Consider the following 22,743-nt stretch of genomic DNA (forward strand, 5'->3'; position numbering starts at 1 on the left):
CTAGATTGTTCTGTCAGGTTTTATCCCTCCGCTCGCTGTGCCGCAGGTCCTGCATGACGATGCTCTCACCATTCATGTTTCAGCGCGGTGTGCATATGTCGTTCCACCTAAGGTTCTCTTTTTTTTTCTTTGTCGTTTGTACAAACTCCTTCATATTTCTTTTATGAAATTACAGAAGCACCCCGCTCATGCGCAACCTTCACTAAAAATGCGCAGTTATACAAAATGTATTTTAACCAAAGCACTCACGTCACAAAGTGCGCCATTTCATCCGTTAAGCGTTTCATATTCTGAATTCTTGTCCTGGGGATCTTGGCCAGCAAAGCCCGAATTCCCAGAAATAAGTCCATGAACGAGAAGAAGCTCTCTCTATGCAAGAGTTTAGTCGATAGCCGCTCGATGAAACGACCTCCGAGTTCTTCGAGGCGAAATCGTTGTCGGAATACCAGCGCCGAAATCACGTTTCCCAAGCTCGACCCAAGAGGCTAGGCCACCAGAGTAGGATTTCTTTTCTTCGAGGTTAAGAAATCGACCAAATGTAGCACTTCCACCTGAGAGGAAAACACCAGGAATCTGGGCACATTTCCAAAACCTAAAGTGGCTATTATATCTTTTTTTGTGCGCATAATTTCATGCTGCTTCAACCCCTTCGCCATTTCTCCCTTAAGTATTTTCTTCTATGATTTGAGAGTGTATGTTAAAGTAGCTTTCCGCGAGCTCCCCGGTGTGACCTAATCAAACGTTATCGCAAGTTCACTGAGAATTCACGATGTTCAGAGTCAATCCTGAACATCGTGAATTAAATAATGAAATATCCGATCAAAAGTATAGGAAGAGGCTTAATTGATGAGAGAGAGAGAGATAAAAGCGAAGGAAAGGCAGGGAGGTTAACCAGGTTGCACCCGGTTTGCTACCCTACACGGGGGAGGGGGAAGGGGAGAAAAAAGAATAGATAGAGCAAGGAGGAAAGAAGGAACAAGTAATACGCGCACAGTGTTCACCGCACACACACAGACAGTCACAACCGAGAAATATTTGACATCGCTTCCTCTGCGGTTGTCTAGAAGTAGGCGTTAACAAAGGCTTGCAAGGACTGGCTCCAAGGAATCCAGAACTTGCAGAGCACATTTCGCTGACGGAGTTGTCATTCCGTTGAGGAGAGTGCGCATCGTGGTCATGAGAGACCTCAACACAGCGAGGACTTGTAGGTTTTTGTCGTGGCAATCATCTGTGGACGATGATGTACATTGCGGGCCATTCTGCATCGGCTCTTTATGACTGCGCAGGGGTGGCAGTGAGGGCCACGCGACATCCGCCGCCGCTTTCAAAGCCTCTGCGTCTTTTCGGCTTTCCGACTGTGATGCAGTGGGCGGTGGTGGTGGCGGCAGTGGTGGTAGCTGTCGCTTCGGAGAAGTCTGACGGTCTGTCGGAGTAGGAGATCGCGTTGTCCGTCCAGATCGCACCGCAGTAGCCTTGGACGGTCGTCGCCGACGCGAGCGTCGTTGTCTATTTCTCACCACATCAGCGGCCTCTTTGTGCGTTGAGCCGTCCCGTACCATCTGTCTCATGACGCTCCATTCCTTTTTCACCAATGGACAGTCCCTTGATGAGGCTTCGTGTGATCCATGGCAGTTGGTACATTTCAGGACAGTTGCTCGGCAGGATTCCGCATTGTGTGGCTCTGCACAGCGGGGGCAAATCGCCACGTTCCTGCAAACTCCGCTCACATGACCCATTTTTTGACATTTACGGCACTGGAGTGGTCGTGGTGTAAATGGACGGACCACGTGACGAAAGTGTCCGACCTTCACGTGGGATGGCAATATGTCGCCTTTGAAGACAATCTTTACGCAACGCGAGTTGCCCAGACGTGAGACTAGGACTATGTTGCTATGATCACTAACTTCCTTGATGAGCATTGGAAGGTCGCCACAAGGAATGGAGATGTCGACATCGTATATGACGCCTACCACCATGTCCTTGTTAAGTGGAAGGTGAGCTCGAACCTTTATACCGTCGAAGTCTGTGACCCTGGTCAGAGCAAGCAGAGATGCCTGGTGTATAACATCGATGGCCAAGACATTCTTGCGGGGGTTGACTCGAACATCCTTGATTTCGTTTGGAGCCAGAGACTCGAGTTTCCTCGAGATGGTCTGCCGATTCAGGTGTCTCAGATTGTCCGATGGCGTAACAGGCACAAATAAGACGGTGTAGTTCGTTGAAGCCACCTTCGGCTTCACAGTAGATGCGGTTGAAGCTGATGAAGCACCCATAGATCTTCGTTTTGGTTTACGACTGTAAACAGGCGTGAATCCATCGTCGGAATCGTCACTGCTCGCCGAATACAGTTCGGTGGACTCACTGTCGGCGTCGCTGAGTTCGCTGTTCCGTTTCCTCGAGGGGCCCGCCGACGGCGGAGGCATGCTGGAGGGTGTGGAAATATGTGTCTGGACTTGCTTCCTCTGTGCGTCTACACTAGCTCCGACGGCCCCATGCGCGATCCCGTCTCATGCAGCATATGATTGAAACGTGCCACAGCTCTGCCAGAGCGCTGCGTGCAACAAAGGCGCTGTAAGTACACCTAGCCTCAACTATATGCGCTTTATTAGCTTGGTGCCGTGTGCGCTTGTGTTTGTTACTTGAGCTATAGCTGTGCGTATGCTCTTATCGGAAGTGAGTCATATCCGTTGTCAACGGGAGTAGCATGCCAGGCACATGACCAGGAATTCACCTCTAACAACTATTAGGGAATGTCTCTGTCTTTTTAGCCAATACGACGAGACTTTCACAGCGTTTTTCCATTTATTCTTACCTGAATATGTTTCTCTATAGCTCTCGACGCAAAATCCACGTTCCGCAATGCATGAAAGCAATATCTGCGATTCACTTTCCATTGCTCTCCATTCATTGTTAAGACGCCTATATCTAGAACAAAAAAAATATACATTTGTGATCTGTTCAGCTCGGACACGGCACGGCGATAGACATTTTCATATATACGAGCAACAAATGCCCGAATACAATGCACGTTTCAATCATTGCCACGTTGTCAATACACCTTATGGCAAGCTGTATTTTCTTTATGACATTTGGCGAAGCACTTATCTCGTATATCGTGTTTTTTTTTCCTCCTTGCCTGCAGTTTCGAAAGTGTGTTCTTGCTTGTTTGTCAACTCTAAACGTGAGCTTACTTTCGGTTTTTCTGCTACTTGAATAGATTATCTGCAGAGTTATGACATATAATTAAAATAACAAATATTAGGTGACCATACCGAGGCCCTACGAGAACATCACTGCACAAGTTCCTACAATACACACATATTTACGTTTAGATTAGTACACAATCTGGTTTTCCTTTACCCGTCAAACTACATGTATTATTTTGTTTCACAGGAGTCGTTTATATTAACTTCTCTCTCTCTCTCTCTCTCTCTATATATATATATATATATATATATATATATATATATATATATATACACACTATATTAATGAGAACTAACAGACAATAATGCCAAGGAAAGTATAGGGGATGTTTTTAGTAATAAATGCAAGGTAATTGTGAAGAAAGAAAAGTGGACGAAAAGATAGCTTGCCGTGGGCAGGGACCGAACCTGCGACCTTCGAATAACGCGTCCGATGCTCTACCAACTGAGCTACCACTTTTCCACTTTTCTTTCTTCACAATTACCTTGCATTTATTACTAAAAACATCCCCTATACTTTCCTTGGCATTATTGTCTGTTAGTTCTCATTAATATAGTGTATAACAAAGAAAACGAGCCCTTGAAATTAACACTTCTTTCCTTTAGATGTAATTGAATATTTCAATTACATCTTCCGAAGAAGGCTGGACCGTCAGCCGTGACTGTTAGGATAAAATAAATATTTGTTTTGTTTCCTATATTGTATAGTACAAAGTTTATCACTATATATATATATATATATATATATATATATATATATATCTATATATATATATATATATATATATATATATATATAGATATATAGATATATATATATATATATAACTGTTATCTTGTTACCAGAATGCGTGTGCTGAAGCGTGGAGCATCGCCACGTCGGTGGGCCTAAAACAACCGATGTGCCGAGCTGTGGTTTTACAAGACCTGTTCTTGCTATTTCTGACATTTCGCAAGTTGACTAACCACGCTGCGGTGACGTGTTTCAAGGAGTGTTCCACAGTGGAGAAAACTTAGGGCTAACGCTTTTGGTTGTCTTCGAGTAGCTTTCATGTGGTCCACTGAAGAGAAACCATAACCTCTTGATCGAGTGAACATTAAATTCTATGTTTTGTTGATCAATTCAGCCTAAAGCTTTTTATTACGGTGCTTGCAATTTTGTAATAAACCCTACTTTAAAAAATGGATTCTCACAGGAGGACCGAGTGCAATCGTTACCAATCATAAAGTCAGAAGTGTAAGCAGGGTTTTTTTAGGTATCTAATTCAAACTTACAACAATGCTATCCACGAATACGGTTAGCCCAGTTTTGAATAAACAAGCACGCCCCAAGGCACCGCTCCACGCTGAAATGTAGACTTCTCTGGCTACTGGCCTTAACCAAATCATCCAGAAGGTTTTAAATATAGAGCCGCTAGTTATATAAATCAGTTTGTGTTTAAAGTGGAGAAAACGTACACGACGACGTTCTGAAGCCCAGCTGAAGCCTGCGGACATGAAATTGTCACCGTTTCGAATTCCACATGACACATTTGCTAGCGAATAGGGTCAAGGCTCAGACATGGCGTCCTTTGGCCACCCATGGTCCTTGCGCCTGAAAATCCCGCTAATCATCATAGGGTCAAGGCTCGTTTGTATACCTTTAACAAATGCTTATATTATTTGTATACATTTAAGTGGTGTCAATTTGTAAGTAAAAAGAAAGAACAAATGTGGTTGTAACGAACGCTTCAGTAAAAGTGGATCTTTTTTTGCTTCAATTTTACAAAATAATGTTACTCGCACACTTTGTGTGAACAAAAATCGTTGAACAGCGAATGTCGCTGGAGCCAACGTCTCGGCAAGCGGACTTGTCTTCGTCAAAGCAGCCACTTGACTGCTGCTTTGACGAAGGCAGGTCCATTTTTTCGAGACGTTGGCTCCAGCGACATTTTCTGTTCAATGATTTTTCATCACTGCAAGCCTTGATCTTCCCCTGAACTTTTATTTTGTTTGAATTGCACACTTGCACACTTTATGCGCGTCATACTTATATGTTGCTTTACCTTTATATTTCAATTCCTTATAGAATAGGAAAAAAATTGTGCTTCACTTGTCATTAACACTGAACAGGAGTTCACATCACGGGAATGAGGATGACGACAACGCACGATATATCGTTGTCATGCACAGGATTACATTCTGTCAATGGTACTATGGGTCAAACAGGAGTTGCTTGCCTTACGATTGGCCCATATTGTTCACTCAGCTTCTTGAAAGCAACGTGGTACGGTTTCCTGATTAACGGAAGGTAACCAAGCATCGACAGGTCGCTCGGACCAGGCGGCGAACGCTTCCGTTTAACCCCCTTCTTCCAAATGGTAAGCCAAGTGATATTAATTACCGCTCCAATTGTGATCCAAACCCACATGGTATAGAGCAAATGACGATGTCCCTATATATACTAGAGGATACCTGCAAAGAAACAATTCAATGGGTGATATGCATAGGCGAAACCATACATTGGGTTGTATATAGGGATATGTGTACCTAGGACTATTACGATCAGGGGAGGCTAATCACGAAAAAGTGATCCACCGATGAATAAGTATGGGCTGTAGCGCATTCGGCAGGCACTTCCAAGTAATGACATAAAACCTGCCGGTGTCATTAAAGCGAATGGTATACAATCACTGCATACTGTCAGTACTAACATACGGGGCTGAAACATGGAGGATAACAAAGCAACTACAGAATAATTGGACGACCACGCCGCGTGCAATGGGACGAGCAATTATAGGAGTAACATTAAGAGATGGGAGGTCGGGGAACAAACAGGGCTGGCGGATATCCTAGTTGACATCAAGCTAAAGAAATCGACTTGGGCTGGCCACGTAATGCGTAGAACACGGAACCGTTGGAAAGTAAGAGCAACAGGTGGGTTACCAAGGTATGGTAAACACGGTCGAGGTAGGCAGAGAGTTGGATGGAGTCGCGAAATTAGGAGGCTCGGAGGGATAAATAGGATGGAATCAGCTCGCACAGGATAGGGTAAACTGGAGATCATTGGGAGATGCATTCGTCCTGCAGTGGACATAAGTTGGCTGAATATGATGATGACGATCATGATGCATGAACAGGTAAATACGTATCGCTGTAGTCAGAAGTTCAACGAAAGCTCACCTGGTTATAGCTAGCATGATGATGATGGTGAAGCGGTGGCTATTGACCCAGTCGAAGCGAAAAACACATGCGGAGCCTGCGTCGTTTTTCACCTCTACTTGGTCAGTGACAACGACTTCTTCGTATGCTTGTCGTTGTATATCAATTGAGAATGGCTTTTTAACGGTAAGCTTAGTTGAAAAATGCCGACTATGGAATGTCGATCGGCAGTAAGGTGATATACGCGCGAAATTTGTTGTTTCAGAGGCTGCGAGGTGCCTTGTATTGAATTGCGAGGCGCAGGTAAGACACCACTTTACAACGCTGCACATTTATCTGTGCTCCTCGAGCGCATGCGTTTTTCTTGCTACTTTAGTATCTGAACAAAATGATCTGCTCTAGCCAAAAGAATCAAAGAAAACACGTGAACGTATGTTGTTCGTCATCTCTCCCATGTCGGGACTCAGCAAGCGGCAGTTTATAGACTATTTTACGGATGTGTTTTCGGGCCGCCATATTGGGCTGTTAACCTTGCCGTTCTGTATCTTTAACAACTGAACGAACAGCGTTATGGTGGACGTATACGCATGAAAACTGTTGGGTTGATGTAGTCAACGTTTCCTGACTTTATCAATTCCCGTCACTGGATACAAAAATAAGAAAACATTGGTTTAGCTACCCGAGGTGACGACGCCAATATGTCTTACGCAAAATCGTCTATAAGGCAAGAGAAACGCTTTATAGTCGCTCCACCCCGCAGTTCCATAAGCACCCTTCGCCTTCGACAAGCGCCACCGTGTCTTCTCATACAGCAATCTAATAAGACAGGGTAAATTTTACCTTGTCTAAGCACTACAGCATAAACAGCAAAGCGAAAGCACAAATATCTAGGACGCGATGGTCACCCTTGGCTGACTGCGCCATGCCCAATATTTCAACTTTCCGATAAATGAACACTCCCCTTTAAAAAGTGCGCCAGCTATATGTTAAGGAAAGAACTTTTTATGAATCTTGAAGGATCACTGAAAATGTTTGACGCAATGATAAATGGCATATCGCTTTGTTAGATAGAGTAAAATCCTTTGTTCTTGTTTTTTTTCGTTTTAAAACGAATAGTAGTGCTTGAGGCGTTTTCGTGATCAATCAATGTCAAAGTTTACCAAACGCGCCGGCTATGCCAGTACAGCCATATTCTATGGTACTATTGGCAGTAGGAAGCTTTACCTATTTGAAGACTTAAAATCACAAAGCTTGCATCCACAGGGCTATCACTCAACACACCCCAAAGATTAATAGCTTCAAGAGGTTACAGGAATGAAAAAAGTTAAACGTAATTACCTATTATACGAACGCACGATATTTGTGCGTAGAACAAAATGTGAACAATTTAGACACAAAAACAGCAGCGCTGGAACGAGTGAGGATGAAACTTCATCGTTTGCTCTAGTTTTATTGTTTGTCAAACAAATTTTCACTAATACGCCCAAGTTTCGCTACTGTTAAATCCTGATATTGCAGTTAATTAGGATTAATGTTCAGGAACACAAAAGTTTTATAAAGCTCTGCCTCTATACGCTACACTGAATTTTAATTCCGAAACATTCCATCGTTGGTTTTTATTCGTTGTGCCCTGTATCATGGCATTTCTTATTCATATTAACAATGCGTCACCGAGGAAAGTTTGCTCATTTGCCAGCACCCGTGTGCCAGTGGATGAACGGCACTTATTAGCCTGCTAGTCAAACTACATTGTCTAAAAGGCAGTCGTCATAACAGAACAGATTTCTTTTAGGTTTCTTCTCTACGAACCCGCAATATTATTGAAAGGTTGCCCAAAGGCACGCGCATTACTGCCAAATTAGACCAATGGCTTTGAAAGATATTAGTGCATGCAATATTTCTTGTCATTCACTCGTGCCATATCATATGTTAGGTGCATTACTTTTGCGAAATAATGACTTCTTTGACTACAGCCGCATTAAGTAATGGTGAGCGTCCCTTTCGTAACAGTGCGTCAGCTTTTTCTATGACACAGGTTCAAACAAACTCCGATTGTAGTAGCCGTTTACGAGCACAAGCTGCAAAGAAAGGAATAAAAGACCGCTATTCTGTACATGGTACATCCGTGCGTTCCATAGCATGATTTCCATAGCGTGCTTCCAAAATATTACCTTTTCTTTTAACCACGTGTTCAGAAAGGAAGCAGTGTGTGATAGAGCAGGAAATAATAATGAAGAAAAAGAAAACGACTAGCCTCACCAATGCAAGGGCCAACGACTCCACGTTCTGTATCTCTTTGGCAGATGGAACGACGTGCGGGCTTCGTACTAAGCATACAGTCACTTCCGCTGGCGAAACCTAAAGCGAGCATCGTCGTTGTCTCTATCGTAACAATAAAAAAAAATGGTCCCTGTCGTCCCTCCGTAAAAAAATACGCCCTTTACGACCTCGTCCTTGCATTAAAATAGCTGTGCTTCGCGTTGCAATGCCGCTTCAAAAGCTTTTCTATACGATTTCATCTCGCGACGTGTACTGCATGAGTTTCGCAAGCCCAACGTTATGGCTGAGCTTTTCACGTTCCTTTAAATAAAGCGGAGGACGAAGCAAGATTTCTCTGGCACCGCAATTTCCCGCTCATTTCTTTCAGCCTGGTTGACCGTGGTTGTGCTTGAGCGTGCAATCGCGCAGCAATATTTGAAATGTCCTGTGCTGCGACCTCTTTAACGATAGGCAGCAGTGCCGCCGGGTCAGCTACAACCTTTATCGCGCAAATTTTCGCGCAGTTATTCAATTGTAAGGCAGCTTCGCAATAGTGGCGTCAAACCTGAAGGGACAGAGGCGCTGGGTGGCCTCATTTGTTTCTCTTTATTTTTATCTTTCTTTCTTCCTCTCTTTCTTTCTGTTTTTTTTGTCTCTTTATTGTCTCTCTTTCTTTCTATTTCTTTCTATCTCTTTCTCACTCTTCCTATCTTTTTTATCAATTTCTTCTACTTCTTTCTCTCTCTTTATTTCTCTCTCTTTCTGTCGGGCTCTCTCTTTTTTCAATCTTTATTTTGTCTGTTTCTTCCCATCTCTTTATCTCTCTCTCTCTTTCTTTCTATTTGTTTGTTTCTCTCTCATTCTCTCTTTCGTTCTCTCTCTCTGTACTTGTTCTCCCGCCCATCCGAGTTATTGCATCCCACGCCCGGACAAATCGGCACACGTTCGGAGAGCGAAGCAGAAAATGGAGAAGAGGAGGAAGAGAGCGCGCGCCGGCCCAGTTGTTGCGTCGCACGCGCTAGAAAGGTGGAGGCCATTCATGATGATGATATTTTTTGTGAACGCGTAACGGCATAGCGAAAAGCATAACTGCTCGGCTGTAAAAATCACGTCGCTGGCTTGTGCTACGGACTTTATGATTGCCAGCGTGGTTTTGTCGAAATGTTGTAAATTCCGAAATTCGAATCAAGTTCAGTTCTTTACATTTCGACCCCATCAAAATACTATTACCGGCCACCGTGGCCGGGAATCGAACCCGTGTCCTCTAGCTTAGCAGCGCGAAACAAATATACTAGTGCATACAGTTGTCAGTGATGAGCTGGTGATAGCAAGAAAAAGAAGAGAAAAAAAGCGCGTAAGAAAACAATAGGTGACATATAGCTAAGTAAGTGAAGGCATATGGTCTCCATCTTACGCTGCGAATTTTCATGCTCGTAAACACTCACATTAAACCTAAAATGGATAAAAATCTTCGTCCTCCTCCTTCGACGTGTTGCCAAACCGCAAAGTGGCGAAGCTGCAAAATGTTCTGCCAAGACAGCGCTTTGTTCAGGAATTCCACTTTCACCTATGTTTTCAAACTTCTTTAGGGGTTATTTGAGAGTGTTGAATCTAGAGGGAGTTCGCCTGGTGTCGTTGTCTTCTCGCGTAACCATAACAGAAAAAAATAAAACAAAACAAAAACTAAACACGACATTCCTAAACACGAACACGGGTTACGCGAGGTAACACCGCACATTCCCACTAGAAGGCATAATTTATTCACTAGTATTCGAAGACGCCAAGCTACTGCGAAATAACATAGGCTGCAAGCATGGAAACTGTATGCCTAATGAAGTCGCGTAATGAAATCACGTCGCGTATTCGCAGGTTGCTTTGAGAGAGGAATGCTTTATTGTCGTTGCTGATAACAGCGTTCACCAGGAATTCAGGCCTTAAGCTATAAGTGTTCTACTATCATCAGATGTAAGAAAAACACAGACACCCGTTCATATATATACACGCGCTGAGAATCCAAATTAAAACGGTCTCTAGTCATCGAGGTATGAAGCGCAATTTCTGGGTGTCGTCCACGATCGCGATGAGACCATTCTTGACATCCAGGGACATAGTTTTTCCTTCTTCGGGTAGCACTCTGAATTTCTGCAGCAGCGTAGCCACGTACAAAAATATTTCTGTAAGCGCCACGGTCTCGCCGGGACAGCCTCGCTTGCCTGCGAACGAGAAAATGCAGTCGTTATTCGCGCTACTTTCATCTTTCCTTTCCGCAGTCGAATCAAACGAAGCTGCAGCAGTTCGCAAATAAATAAATAAAACAGAACAAATATGCCAGAAGTGATTGCGAAGGGAAAAATAGGGATGGAAAGTTATCTTCACGAAAAATTTCGCCACACTACACCCTCCTGCACTCTAACAAAAGAAAAGATTACCTAGTTTTCTTTTTGGTGAATCCTGTCTTTCCACGCACACAACTTCCTTTACAGATACGCGCTAACTTTTTTCTTTTTTTTCTTTTTTTGAGACCCTTCCATTCTTTTTGAAGAGTTGTAGAAGGCACAACTTTTCATAGCGCCAAGGCAAAGGGACAAAGAACGCAATACGGATGTGCTTACCCTTTTCTTCTACCTCCTTTCTCATATTTCTGCCCATCAATGACATAACAAGCTTACCGAAGCTGAAAGCAAGGAACGCTTGAGGTCTCTGCTCCATTGCTGTTCCGTCAGAGTTCAGAAATCGAGTAGGGTCGTACAAATACGGTTGATGCCAGTGGGTTTCATCGTTGTGGACAGCCCAGAGGTTCGGCAGAACTATGGTGCCAGCAGGAATGTCGTAACCGCAGATCACAGTGTCGCGCCCCGTGCTGGAGGTAGATCAAAGACGACAGTATTTATGTGAATAAATATGTAACACTAACCTGGGCCACAACGTAACACACTTTTACAAGGATTCCCTGTCATTCGCTTCGTTCTCAATAAATATTTTAAATTTGAAAGAAAGGTGAATGGATATATGTAGAGTGATAAATTATACTGTAAGTTCATGTAAAGCAAAAAGGAGTTTGGCCGTCATCCACGCGTCTTGTGTCCTCAGTCCAGGAAGTCATTGGTCCTGGTTGGTTGCGAAACCCTGTTAACCACTTGTCGCTGTTCATAAGGGTTGGGTTGCATTAGCATAAGATGTTGTATGCTACTGCAAGGTGCGAATACAAGGTGTTTGGCCTTATGGGTTTTGACGTCTCAATAAAACGAGCAAGCCGTAACAGTTGCCGTATTGGAAAACGAAGGCATCGGCTAAATCTCGAGAACTATTGGTCATTTAATGTATACCCGTGTATAAGAAAACGACCATTTGTGTACTGCGCTCATATAAAAAATGCTGCTGTCAGGACCGGTAACCGAACATGCGACCTCATGTTGAACCAGCAGAAGCCTACAGAGTCACTAAACCCCGCGATGTTTGTAGAATTTTCAAGCACTTCCCTCTGAAGCTTCAACGAGGGCCGGTGTATATAGGCGCCTTCGCTGTTAAGTATGTTAGATGCAAAACCCCTATGCCCACATTTCGTTCCGAGAGTACTAGGATAGGCATCAATGGAGTGGCACCGACGTCACCAACTCACGATCTATTAATACCCAAGGGCGCTATTGTCCTCCATCGCAGCGTCTCCAGAACAGTCGCCATGGTATAGGGCAGCCGATGCCTGTCGTCCCAAGTCGGAGCGCTGTCTTGACCCAATGCGGCATCGATCTCCCTCTGAGCGCGTGCCTGGTGGCCATCCGGGTCGCTCGCGGCGATGCAAAGGTTCCACAGCACGGAAGTCCGCACCGTATTAGTGGCCGCGGCCAAAAAGTTCAGAGAGTTCCCTTCCAGATGCCGCACTGAACAGAAAACGAAGCGAATATCATTTTCCCTCGTTAGAAACAAATTAGTCGCAGTGCACATGCGCCTACAGAGGCCCTGAATATAACAAAATAAATGGTTCCTTTGCACTCCTTTGTTCTCGCTCAAATATCGCCGAAATGTCCAATATCATCCTTAATATTGCGTATTACGTTTGACGCTGCTACTTGCCTCATTTTCCAGCAAAACAAAGTACGAAGTTGCTTTCGTCTTCGCATGTCGCGATATTCTCGTCACCTTGCCACCCAGGAAGGAGCGGAAGCTAAACTCAAAGGTCATACTCTGTCCAAAAAGCGAACGACGCAAAACGGCCATGTGAGGTCCGAGTTGCTATAATTTGGACACCACTTACGGCGAGAGGCTATGGAGATCATTTGGCTTTCCGTTGTATTTATTTATTTATTTATTTATTTATTTATTTATTTATTTATTTATTTATTTATTATTTATTTATTTATTTATTTATTTATACGTTTGTTTGTTTGCTTGTTTACTATTATTTTTTTCGAAGCAAAATGATACCTCGTATTGAAGAATATGGACCCTGCAATATGTGTATATACAACGGTGACTACTATATAGCTTTAACAGAAAAGCCTTCAGAAGAAAGAACAGGAGAGAGAAGAAAACGCAGGGATGTCAACCGGTCTAGAAGTACTGGTACGCTACCCTACACTGGGGAAAAGGGGGCGTTTGAAAGGTAGAGAGAAAGAGAAAGGGCGTAGCACACACACGTCACTGTCGCGATATCGCCATTGGTCTATAACCGCTGGTGCAAGTCTGGTGTCTTCAACAATCTGGGCAATGTTGTCGTCGCGTTCATTCGCGTCGACTTCTCGGGACAAGATTCCAAAATGGTTACTGCCGTCGTTGGTCTATGGTCGAGTCGCAAAGATACAGTCGTGCACTTCGAGCAGAAAAAAAAATGGGGCGGGGGAGTACGGTAGGAGGAAAGTAATCTTTCCCTTATGACTTTGCATCGTATCAATTGCACTGCACTGTACAATTGCATGACCAGGTCAGACGAATTAGTATTCATTGGTTTCATTGAATATAATGATGACACTACGACTTTCACATGAAACAGGGACAGAGGTAAAAATCAGAACACCACCGTGCACTTTTACATCCGAAAGTTTACTGCAGTTTCACGAGATGTACGAATCTCACAAGATCGTTCGAGGAAAACCGCGTTTGTAACTTAAACGGCGGCTGCAGAACTCTTCGAGGAAGATCGGCGTTCACGAATTGTGGCAGGTTTCCACAAGCAGCTGTTTCATGTTTTAAAAATTTCGTAAATTTAAGTATATGAACGATATACATGCAACAACGGCAAAAGAAGTGCATTCGAATGCTGTGAAATCTACAGACTTACTGTTATAATAAGAACTACTGACGTTGTTGTTCTGAAGTTTCTTGAAGTATCCCCCAATGAAGTCCTTGTCTGAGTACGCCTCCATATTTCCTTCCCGTTCCTTGAGCTCATCCCTGCAATGCAAAATGTCCCCAGTATAACTACAGCCTTTAGTAGCAGTTTTACGGGGGGACTCTATGGTCGAAGCTGTCTTACGTCTTCAAATGACCGCAATCTTTCTGTTTAAATTAACTGGGGACTCTGCTTTGCATCCTTTAAATTCGACTGTAGTATTAGGCAGTCATAGCTTTTCGGGAAGCGTGACACCGTTACCGCGATACGTTTGGGTCACCGCGCATACAGTGTCGGTTTTCGCACAAGTTACCTTGACTACGTAACAACGTGCGAACACCGACACCAAACCATACTGACCGTCATAATTAGCTTTTTGCTACTTTCTATTAGAGCAGATGGTAAAGTGCGAGAGCGTTTGCAAATAACGATTAAAAAACTGGCTGAAGTTGGTTGGGACTTTCGCGGTGATAGACGCCTTTCTCAACCTTCGTATGAGAACGACCTGCACGATCCGTGCTTTTTCACGACAGTTCAGACTTACAGACCGGCAACGAACGAACTGAAAACTTAAAGCTTCCTCCGTGCCCACGACTTCGATGTTTGGACTTGGTTATCTGCCAATCGCGAGCTGAAAACCCCAAGTTGTTTGTAAACACCATTCGTCATGTAAAGCCTGTATACTCACGCTACGCCTCCACATTGACCCCCATCGCGCGCGCGCGCGCGATGGGTCACACACACACACGCACACACACACACACACACACACACACGCACACGCACACACACACACGCACGAACGCACACACGCACACAAACGCGCGCGCACGTGTGTTTGTGCGTGCGCGCATGTTTATATTTTTTAAAGTGCGGAGCACTTCAAGGGCCCGGCCTGAGAGGAAGAAAAGGCAGAAAAAGATAAAAGGAAACAAAGAGAGGAGGAAAGAAAAAGAAAACCGAAGAGAAACAAAGATGGCTGCCCAGCTCCGCACTTCCTTCAGGCGTCGCCCTCCTGTGCGAAGCTACCTTAATTTTTTACCTTTATATTTTTCTGTAAACAGTACTGGTGCGGGGCTGAAGTACAGTCCGCAACAGCGCCAAAATACGAAAAATGGACATTGTTGAAGCTAATATAGAACGCGACTCCACGACGGCGGCTGCGTAAGATCCTCAATGTGATACCCCATCACAATGAAGAGACGAAACAGCAGAGCAGCGCCATAGAGCGCTGTGTTTGTCTGAGCTAGCTAGTTGCCCATCGTAAAGAGGGTTTCTAGCAAAGCACACTAACAAGGACACAGGAAGAACTGACACAAGCACCAGCGGTGTGTCGTCTTTCTTTCTGTGTCCGTGTCAGTGCGTTTTGCTGGAAGCCGCTGGCGTAGCCAAGGGGCTCAACCCCCTCCCCCCCCCCCCCCCCTCCGATATGTTTCAATATTTTCCATGTGTATATACATATACACGCACGCACGCAAACGCATGCACGAACAAACATAAAGTATGGTTGAACCCCCTCCGAAAAAAATTTCTGGCTACGCTACTGCTGGAAACCCTCTTCGCATGAAGAGCGTTTGCAAGTCGTTCCCGCTACCATAGGCGTGATTAGGGTTCTCCATTAAGAAGGGAAAGGAAGGGGGGTGAACTTTCAACGCAGAGCGTCCTTCCGCTCTTTCCGACCCCTCAAACTGAGGTCCTTACGATTAGAAACCAGTGCAAAGACGACGTGTTAGACGGTAGGGGAAGGACGGTGGAGCTCCCCTCGGCCCCTATGCACACACCTATGTCCGTTACAGTTTGATAGAAAAGTTATGTCTTTTTTGATAATATGAGGAATAACACCTGGCGTTCTTCGTAAATATCGATCGGCACTCACCTTACGAGCTTTGACACCCCCGAAAACACTTGATTCATTGCGTGCATCCTCGTGTTGGGGATGTAAGTTGCGAAGAACCGCACGAGTGGGAAGAAGTCGTAGTGAGAGAATATGGCGGCGTGACGAAGGAATTTGGTTAGCAGCCCCTCGACGAAACTGCTTAAGGGGTCGTCCAGGTCGTACCGCTTGCCCATCACCAACGACAGCACATTGTTTGCCGCGCTAGCCGCCAGAGCCTTCGCTACAACCATTGGCTTCCGATTGGTTGAAGACACAACTTGTACCAAACATTGTACTTCCTCCTAAGAAAGGCACAAAAAGAAATACAATGCGAGCGAAAATTATTGACGAACCTATAAGACTGCAAACGTAGCAGTGAATCCAACGTTTCGGCCTTAAAGCATACCCGCAAAATTTCAAAACAAATAAATAAAGATAAGCGAACATCCCGCCGCGTTTCGGGCTTTTAACTTCGAGTGGATTATCCGCCTTGGTGGTATAGTGATTACGGCGCTCAGATGCTGACCCGAAAGACGTGGACTGGATCCCGGCCACGGAGGTCGCATTTCGCTGGAAGCTAAATCTAGAAGTCCATTTATGTGCTATGTCACTGTAAGTCAAGGAGCACCAACACCAGATGGCCTCAATTTCTGGAGTCCCACACTACGGCGTGCCACATAATCGCATCGTGGCTTTGGCACGTAAAAACCATAAAATTATTGTTAACTTCGAGCGGAGTCGCACACTGGCACAGAGTTAATTACTCTTCAGCTATGAAGCTTTCTACCAGATAAGTCTGTAAAGGTTCTCTTTGTAGCTTCGGCGGGACTTTTAGGTGGATGAATTTACTTCCCTTTCATAAAGCTACCTCCCCCAAAGCGCTTCCCAGCACTCACTCAGCGCTACCTTACATATCATAGCGTTTGTAGCCAGAAAATAAGCAATGTAGCTTACCTGAACGTGCTCCTCCATAGTTTTCTTTTCAAATCCGAGGCTTTTCAACAAACGAAAGCTGTACTTCCGATTTTCTTGCCATGGTTCGCCATTCAATGCTACGATTGCTGTTTTGAACAAAAAAAATGATGATGATTTTCAAAGAGGTATCAGTTGCAAAGCATCCAATCAATGGTATGTTGTCGTTACGCAGTCAGTATTGATTCGTTAAAATTGAGGAGCTGCATAACGTAGCAAGTTGTTTCGCAATTTCCCAACCTTTCAGTCCGAGGTAGCGAAAGGAGAAGTCCTCCGGCCTGTACAGCACGTCAGTATTTGCGAGGCCCTCGCGTATGGACGTGAGGTCATTGAGGACAACCACATCTTTACAGCCAAGCCGAACCCTGCAAGTGGCGCCATGTCATTATAGCCCATTCCGCAATACTTCACAAGCCCGCTGCGTCCTTTCTGTGCGAAAAGCGAGGCATGAATATCCATCGCAGAGTGAGTGACTGAGGGAAGAAGTTTATTAAAATGAAAAGAAACCACCGGGTCGAGAATATATTTAGAGAGCTGGCTGGCAATAGGCTCTGAGGGGAGCACAATACCTTTCACCATAGGTCAGCAAATAATGGGCAGCTCACTCATGGTATATTCGACTGGTCGTTTGAGAGCGCTCTGACTGTGTTTGAAACTGTTGAATTCAACAGCTTTAAACCTTTTCAACGAGAACAAGCAGGTATGAAAGTCATCTTTCTCCTTCCTGATCATGTTTTGACCCGATAATGTTAGTAGCAATGGTTAGTTGCTATTTTACACACTTTTTTCAGCGCCTGCGGAGCGCTCGAAAACGACCTGTCGAATGTACCATCAGACTCACTCATGAGACACATTTTGTCCTTACGGCTCAATCGGACTCAGACTCACCAAAATTTTTCTCAACTGGACTCACTCAAACTCAGAGTTACTAAAATTTTTCTAAACGGACTCACTCGAACTCGCTCAGACTCGCGGCTATATCTGAGTCTGTGTGAGTCTAAGTGAATCTACTCATGAGTCCATTAGCGTACAATTAGCCTGTTCGTCCGTGGTGTCAATGCTCTTCGACACAAATATCTCGCGTAATCGATGCCTTTTGATCTCGTACCTTCAAATCAGAGTTATCACTGGCTCCAATCCAATAAGGACATTTTTATTGAAAGAGGGGACTCACACGATTTATTTTTATCAAGAACTTCCGGTGAGAAAGTTTGCGGGGGTTGATGTTGTTCACGCCTCTGATCAATAAATATTCAGCTGGCGTTTGAACGCTAGTGCGTTGAAGTAAGTGTGAGTGGACGTGAGTATAAACGTGAGCCTACATACGGCTGATAATAACGCTGACGTTGAGTAGGTTGGAGCCACCCTATCTTGTTCTGTTTGGTTGGCCTTGTTTATTTTTTTTTCGTTGTTGTGTTCAGTAAATAAACCCCCATAGCCGTAACGTCGTGCCAAGTCACAAAACAGAGTAATTAGCTCGCATTCATTTCTGCCCATGCAGTGTGCATTTGCACAAAGACAACAAATTCTTATTGAACGAACATTACGTGGGGTATTTATTTTTCATTATTAATCATAGATGTCCAGAACTACCCAGCGCTGAAAACTCCTACCAGTGCGTCAGAAACATTATCATGTTGTTTCCGTGATGTCTCTGATGCCTACTTTTGTGGCAAAGTACGAGCTTCAAAACAAAACGGCGAAGAAAACCCACCCTCATTTAAGGACTATGCCACACTAGTTTTTCTAAGCGTGAGTGAGTGAGTGAGTGAGTGAGTGAGTGAGTGAGTGAGTGAGTGAGTGAGTGAGTGAGTGAGTGAGTGAGTGAGTGAGTGAGTGAGTGAGTGAGTGAGTGAGTGTGAGTGAGTGAGTGATGTGAGTGTGAGTGTGTGTGTGTGTGTGTGTGTGTGTGTGTGTGTGTGTGTGTGTGTGTGTGTGTGTGTGTGTGTGTGTGTGTGTGTGTGTGTGTGTTCTTTATTTTATTTCACATTTGTGCAGAATAGCGACTGGATGCTTATCTTGTGGTTCACCTTCCTGCCTTTAGAATATCTCTAGATCTCAATTTAGAATTTTACAATGTTACACTCGATAAGTACATACAGCGTTAAACACTCCGTGACCATGTCAGTGAGTACGTGGAAGCGTATTTGTTGGCCTTGGTTAGCCCACAACTCCCAAGATTTGCAGCTGCTGTGGAGAGTTAGGCAGCAAGGTCGACTACAAGTGCAGTTCCTGTCACTGTGTATGTAGTCTTACTACAAGTAACTAGCGCAAAAAATTACACATGCACCGGGGAAAAACCGCACCAGACAAGAACGAGCGCTAGCCTTTGTCTGGTGTGTTTCTTTCCACTGCACGTTTGACACAACCCTAATGGAAACCAGCAGATAATGACGCCAAGAAGCCTCACCTTCCTTCGCTTCTTTATCTGTTGGTTTTCATTAAGGTTGTGTCAAACAAAGAATCGAGCCCTCACAAATTCCCTTCCTTCATTTATTTCCAGTGTATGTGAAATTCTTGCGCTACTTACTTGTAGTAATAATGTCAGACCAACTATCCCAACACGCACTCCTTCTTAACTATATACACATACTGTTACCTAACTGCTTTTTCCTTCGTGATTTATTACCCAGCATTTATGAAAGCTGGAAACGCCCACCTAATAACGGGTCCATATTGTTGACTAAGTTTCTTGAACGCAACGTGGTATGGCTTCTGCAGAAACGGCAGGTAACCTAGTATTGGTAGGCCCCTTGGACCAGGAGGCAGATTATTTCCATTTCTTCTATTTCGCACAACAAGCTTTTTTATCGCGAGAAATCCACCGACGACGATGACAGCGAGGCATGCTGTGGAAATAGACCATGTGCTGTCCCAAATAAAGATCTGAAAGAAAAGCAGAGGGAGAGAGGAAGATTTACTTTGATTGAAAAGCTAAGAGTTCGGCCTGAATTAACATTCTGACCTGCTACTCATCGTTGGGGAAGGGCAAGGGGTTGAAAAGAGAGGAAGAGAGAAGATGCACATCATTAGGATGAGGGTGGCGATGAAACAAAAGCTTGAATGCTCAAAGGCTCTTCATGCTTTCTTCTCCAGTTTAGTCTAAAAACCATGTCTGGGGGAAAATGTGGAAAGGTGCGGCTGTGTGTGCGCACGTGTGTTTGAAGGAGACAATGAGAGAGAGGGAGAGAAGGAGAGAAAACTATTTTCAGAGGTGACATGTATAGCTCAAAAAATTAGCCATCATTTCTGGGATAATCCTCCCTAACGCTTGCTTTGGCAAAAGGCACAACGTGCAAAAAAGAAGAGAACGCATTACGTCTGTCGCCACTCTCAATCTCTAATACTCGTCCGTCTAGTGCTAGGGTTTACAGAGGAAAAAGTTACAGGTCGTCTTGATATATGTTAGTATGCAGAATTCCTTTCAGTGGACATGGAATGAAGTCGAAATATGGCTAACTTAATCAAGTACAAGAGCCACAATTTCTGGTTTAGATTCAGTTCGCACAAGACAACAAAAGTAACAACGCCACAAGTCATATGTACATACCGTGACCCGGAGAGTTCATTTTACAAACGCTACTTCTTTTACTGGAAAGAATCGAGTGCGCCCTTCCACGGGCGTTAATATGATATCCCTGTTTGCAGACGATATTTAAACTTGCCGATGCAACCTGTTTCGCGAATGGCACTTACAAAGAAATATGTCGTACGTATTCCACTTTAGGCAGTCCTCTCCGATGCGGTGTTTGGCTTTATTGTTTCGTATTTAAAATACCTTCCAGTCTGTCTCGTTTCAGTCGCGTGTTCTCAGACCGCACAGGGGTCGGTCCTCCTCGCGCTTTACAGCTCTCCAGCCGTCTTTATTTTTTGTTCCTTTGTTCGAGAGAAGAGGAACGGCTCCATTACAAATTTGATTTCGAAATCCCGGAAATTACTCTGGTAACGGTAAATAGTGCCGAGCGATTCCGGAAGGACGAGGCTTTCAAATAATCCAAAGACGGTGTGCTTCTTCTCCCGAAGAAAATTTTGTACATCACGGTATGATTTCTTTTTTTCTCTCAATCCCCTTTGCTGACAAAAGAATCGCTGGGTGCGCTTAATTGAGTGAATGCAGGGAGAGAGACTGAGAGAGAGAGAAAGAAACGCTTAACTTTTTTTGAAATAAAGGACATCCTTGAAATTTCTCTGTGCATGGAAATGGTTTTTCATCTGAGAATGGCGACCAAAGCACACATCGAAACCAAGCCATCTGGCATCCCAAAAAAACCGAACGCCGGTGACAGTTTTTGCAAAATATAAGCCCGAGTTCTCTGTCTCTGCTCTCTCTCTCTCTCTCTCTCTCTCTCTCTCTCTCTCTGTCTTTGAAACATATTGAAATCTGGTCTGCACGTGTGCTTCGATTGCGACCGTTTATTTCCAATACAGATCCGTGCAATTGTGCGAAGCACTCTGTTTCAGTGCAGACTTCATGTAAAAGAGGGGGCAGTATAATAAATTTGTGCACGCTGAATGCCGCACCGTCCATTGTCCGCCTTGTTGTGTGCCTGGTTATAAGAAAAAGATGCAGCTACTGAACAGGCGAAAAAGGAAACAAAAAGAAAACGTCCTTTGCCATTGCGTATCACAAACTCTGGAAACTGTACATCGGTGGTGATATTGGCGTGAAGAGTTTCTTAATTTTAAGGTGATTTGAATGCTGGCGTGGATGGAAGCTTACAAGAGGGCTCTGCCTCTGGAAATGAATAGCCCAACAAGCGAATATGTTGCCGTGCAAGGCTGTGAATGTTCGACCTGTAGTATTCTTGGAGGAACTACAGCACAGGTGTGCATCTGGGTACGCTCAATAGCCCAATAATATCAGCGAAAATCTTCACTTGGTCGCTACTCTGCCAATCAAAACGTTGGCCGTCCTCTCTTCGCCGTATGTTCCAAGGTAGGACGGAAGACAAGATGCATCGATGTTAGAATGACTCGCGTTTCTGCCTAGACCTGTGCTTGCGTTTTTGTTTCTTACTTTTTCCAGCTTGAGAAAGCTTTTTATTATAAATTGTGGCATATAACAAAATTCCTCCTACAATTTGTAGCTCTTGGTTTCTTCTTGTACGCAGTAAGACAGCCTTCCTGGTATACCTTAGCGGCTATGCTATGACGTTACTAAGCTCGAGGATGCGGGTTCGATTCCCGGCCATAGCGCCGACATAATGATGGGAGCGAAATGCAAAAACCCCCGTGTACTTATATTTTGATTGACTTTAAAGAACGCTAGGTGGTCAAAATAATCCGGAGTCCTCCACTGCGGCGTACCTCATAATCACATGTTTTCGGCACGTAAATCTCCAGGATTTAGTAAATCTTAATTTAACCAATCGTGGTGTGATTGCATGCGGCACAGCATATGCATAGAGCAACTTACGTTGAGAATGACGCTCTTAAGATTGTAGAGCACCATTTTGGATGCTGCTTGGGAAGGCCTAGGCGTGCATCGACTGTGGCCTTTGCGTGCGCCGCGCACAAGTCCAGTGACATCTTGAATTGCCTCTTCGCTTTTTATCTATGTCCCCATGACGCACTGACACTTACTCCAGGAGGTCGTTTTTCTGTCCCATAAAGCAAGCCTTGAGGGAGTCGTATCCGCTTGAAACGACAGCGTGGCGGCCGGCGCTTATGAAGAAGTAGGTTTATCGACCCCTTCCCTGTTTTCTACCATAACACCGCTCTGTGAATCTTGTAACGCCTGTTTCACGAGCGCAAGCTGTTTGCAGCACGTGCCACACAGATCACTTGGGTGAAGAGAACACTATCGCGGGTCATCTTGATGCGTTTCCTGACTACTGGTACTAACCTCACTGAATGTTTATGTCCCTGACGTTCAGTGTGGCTTCTTCCGAATAGTTGACACTCCACTCGAGCTCCAGCAGTACAGCCAACACATGACGACAAAAAATACATACCGAAGAGCA

The 22,743-nt window shown here is 44.4% G+C and overlaps 1 protein-coding gene across 1 annotated transcript; it reads right to left on the reverse strand.

Annotated features, from left to right (window-relative positions):
* Positions 1-10,562: 10,562 nt before the first annotated feature.
* On the reverse strand, positions 10,563-22,232 carry LOC119381516 (cytochrome P450 1A5). The gene is made up of 9 exons (XM_037649292.2): positions 22,197-22,232; positions 19,440-19,666; positions 17,021-17,145; positions 16,763-16,869; positions 15,809-16,062; positions 13,882-13,994; positions 12,226-12,484; positions 11,276-11,466; positions 10,563-10,819 (listed from the first exon to the last, which is right to left on the reverse strand). Exons 1-9 carry the CDS (start codon positions 22,230-22,232, stop codon positions 10,641-10,643), a joined length of 1,491 nt encoding a protein of 496 aa, XP_037505220.2. The 3' UTR covers positions 10,563-10,640.
* Positions 22,233-22,743: the final 511 nt, after the last annotated feature.

Source organism: Rhipicephalus sanguineus, chromosome 2, assembly GCF_013339695.2.
Source record: "Rhipicephalus sanguineus isolate Rsan-2018 chromosome 2, BIME_Rsan_1.4, whole genome shotgun sequence".
NCBI classification, from domain to species: Eukaryota; Metazoa; Arthropoda; class Arachnida; order Ixodida; family Ixodidae; genus Rhipicephalus; species Rhipicephalus sanguineus.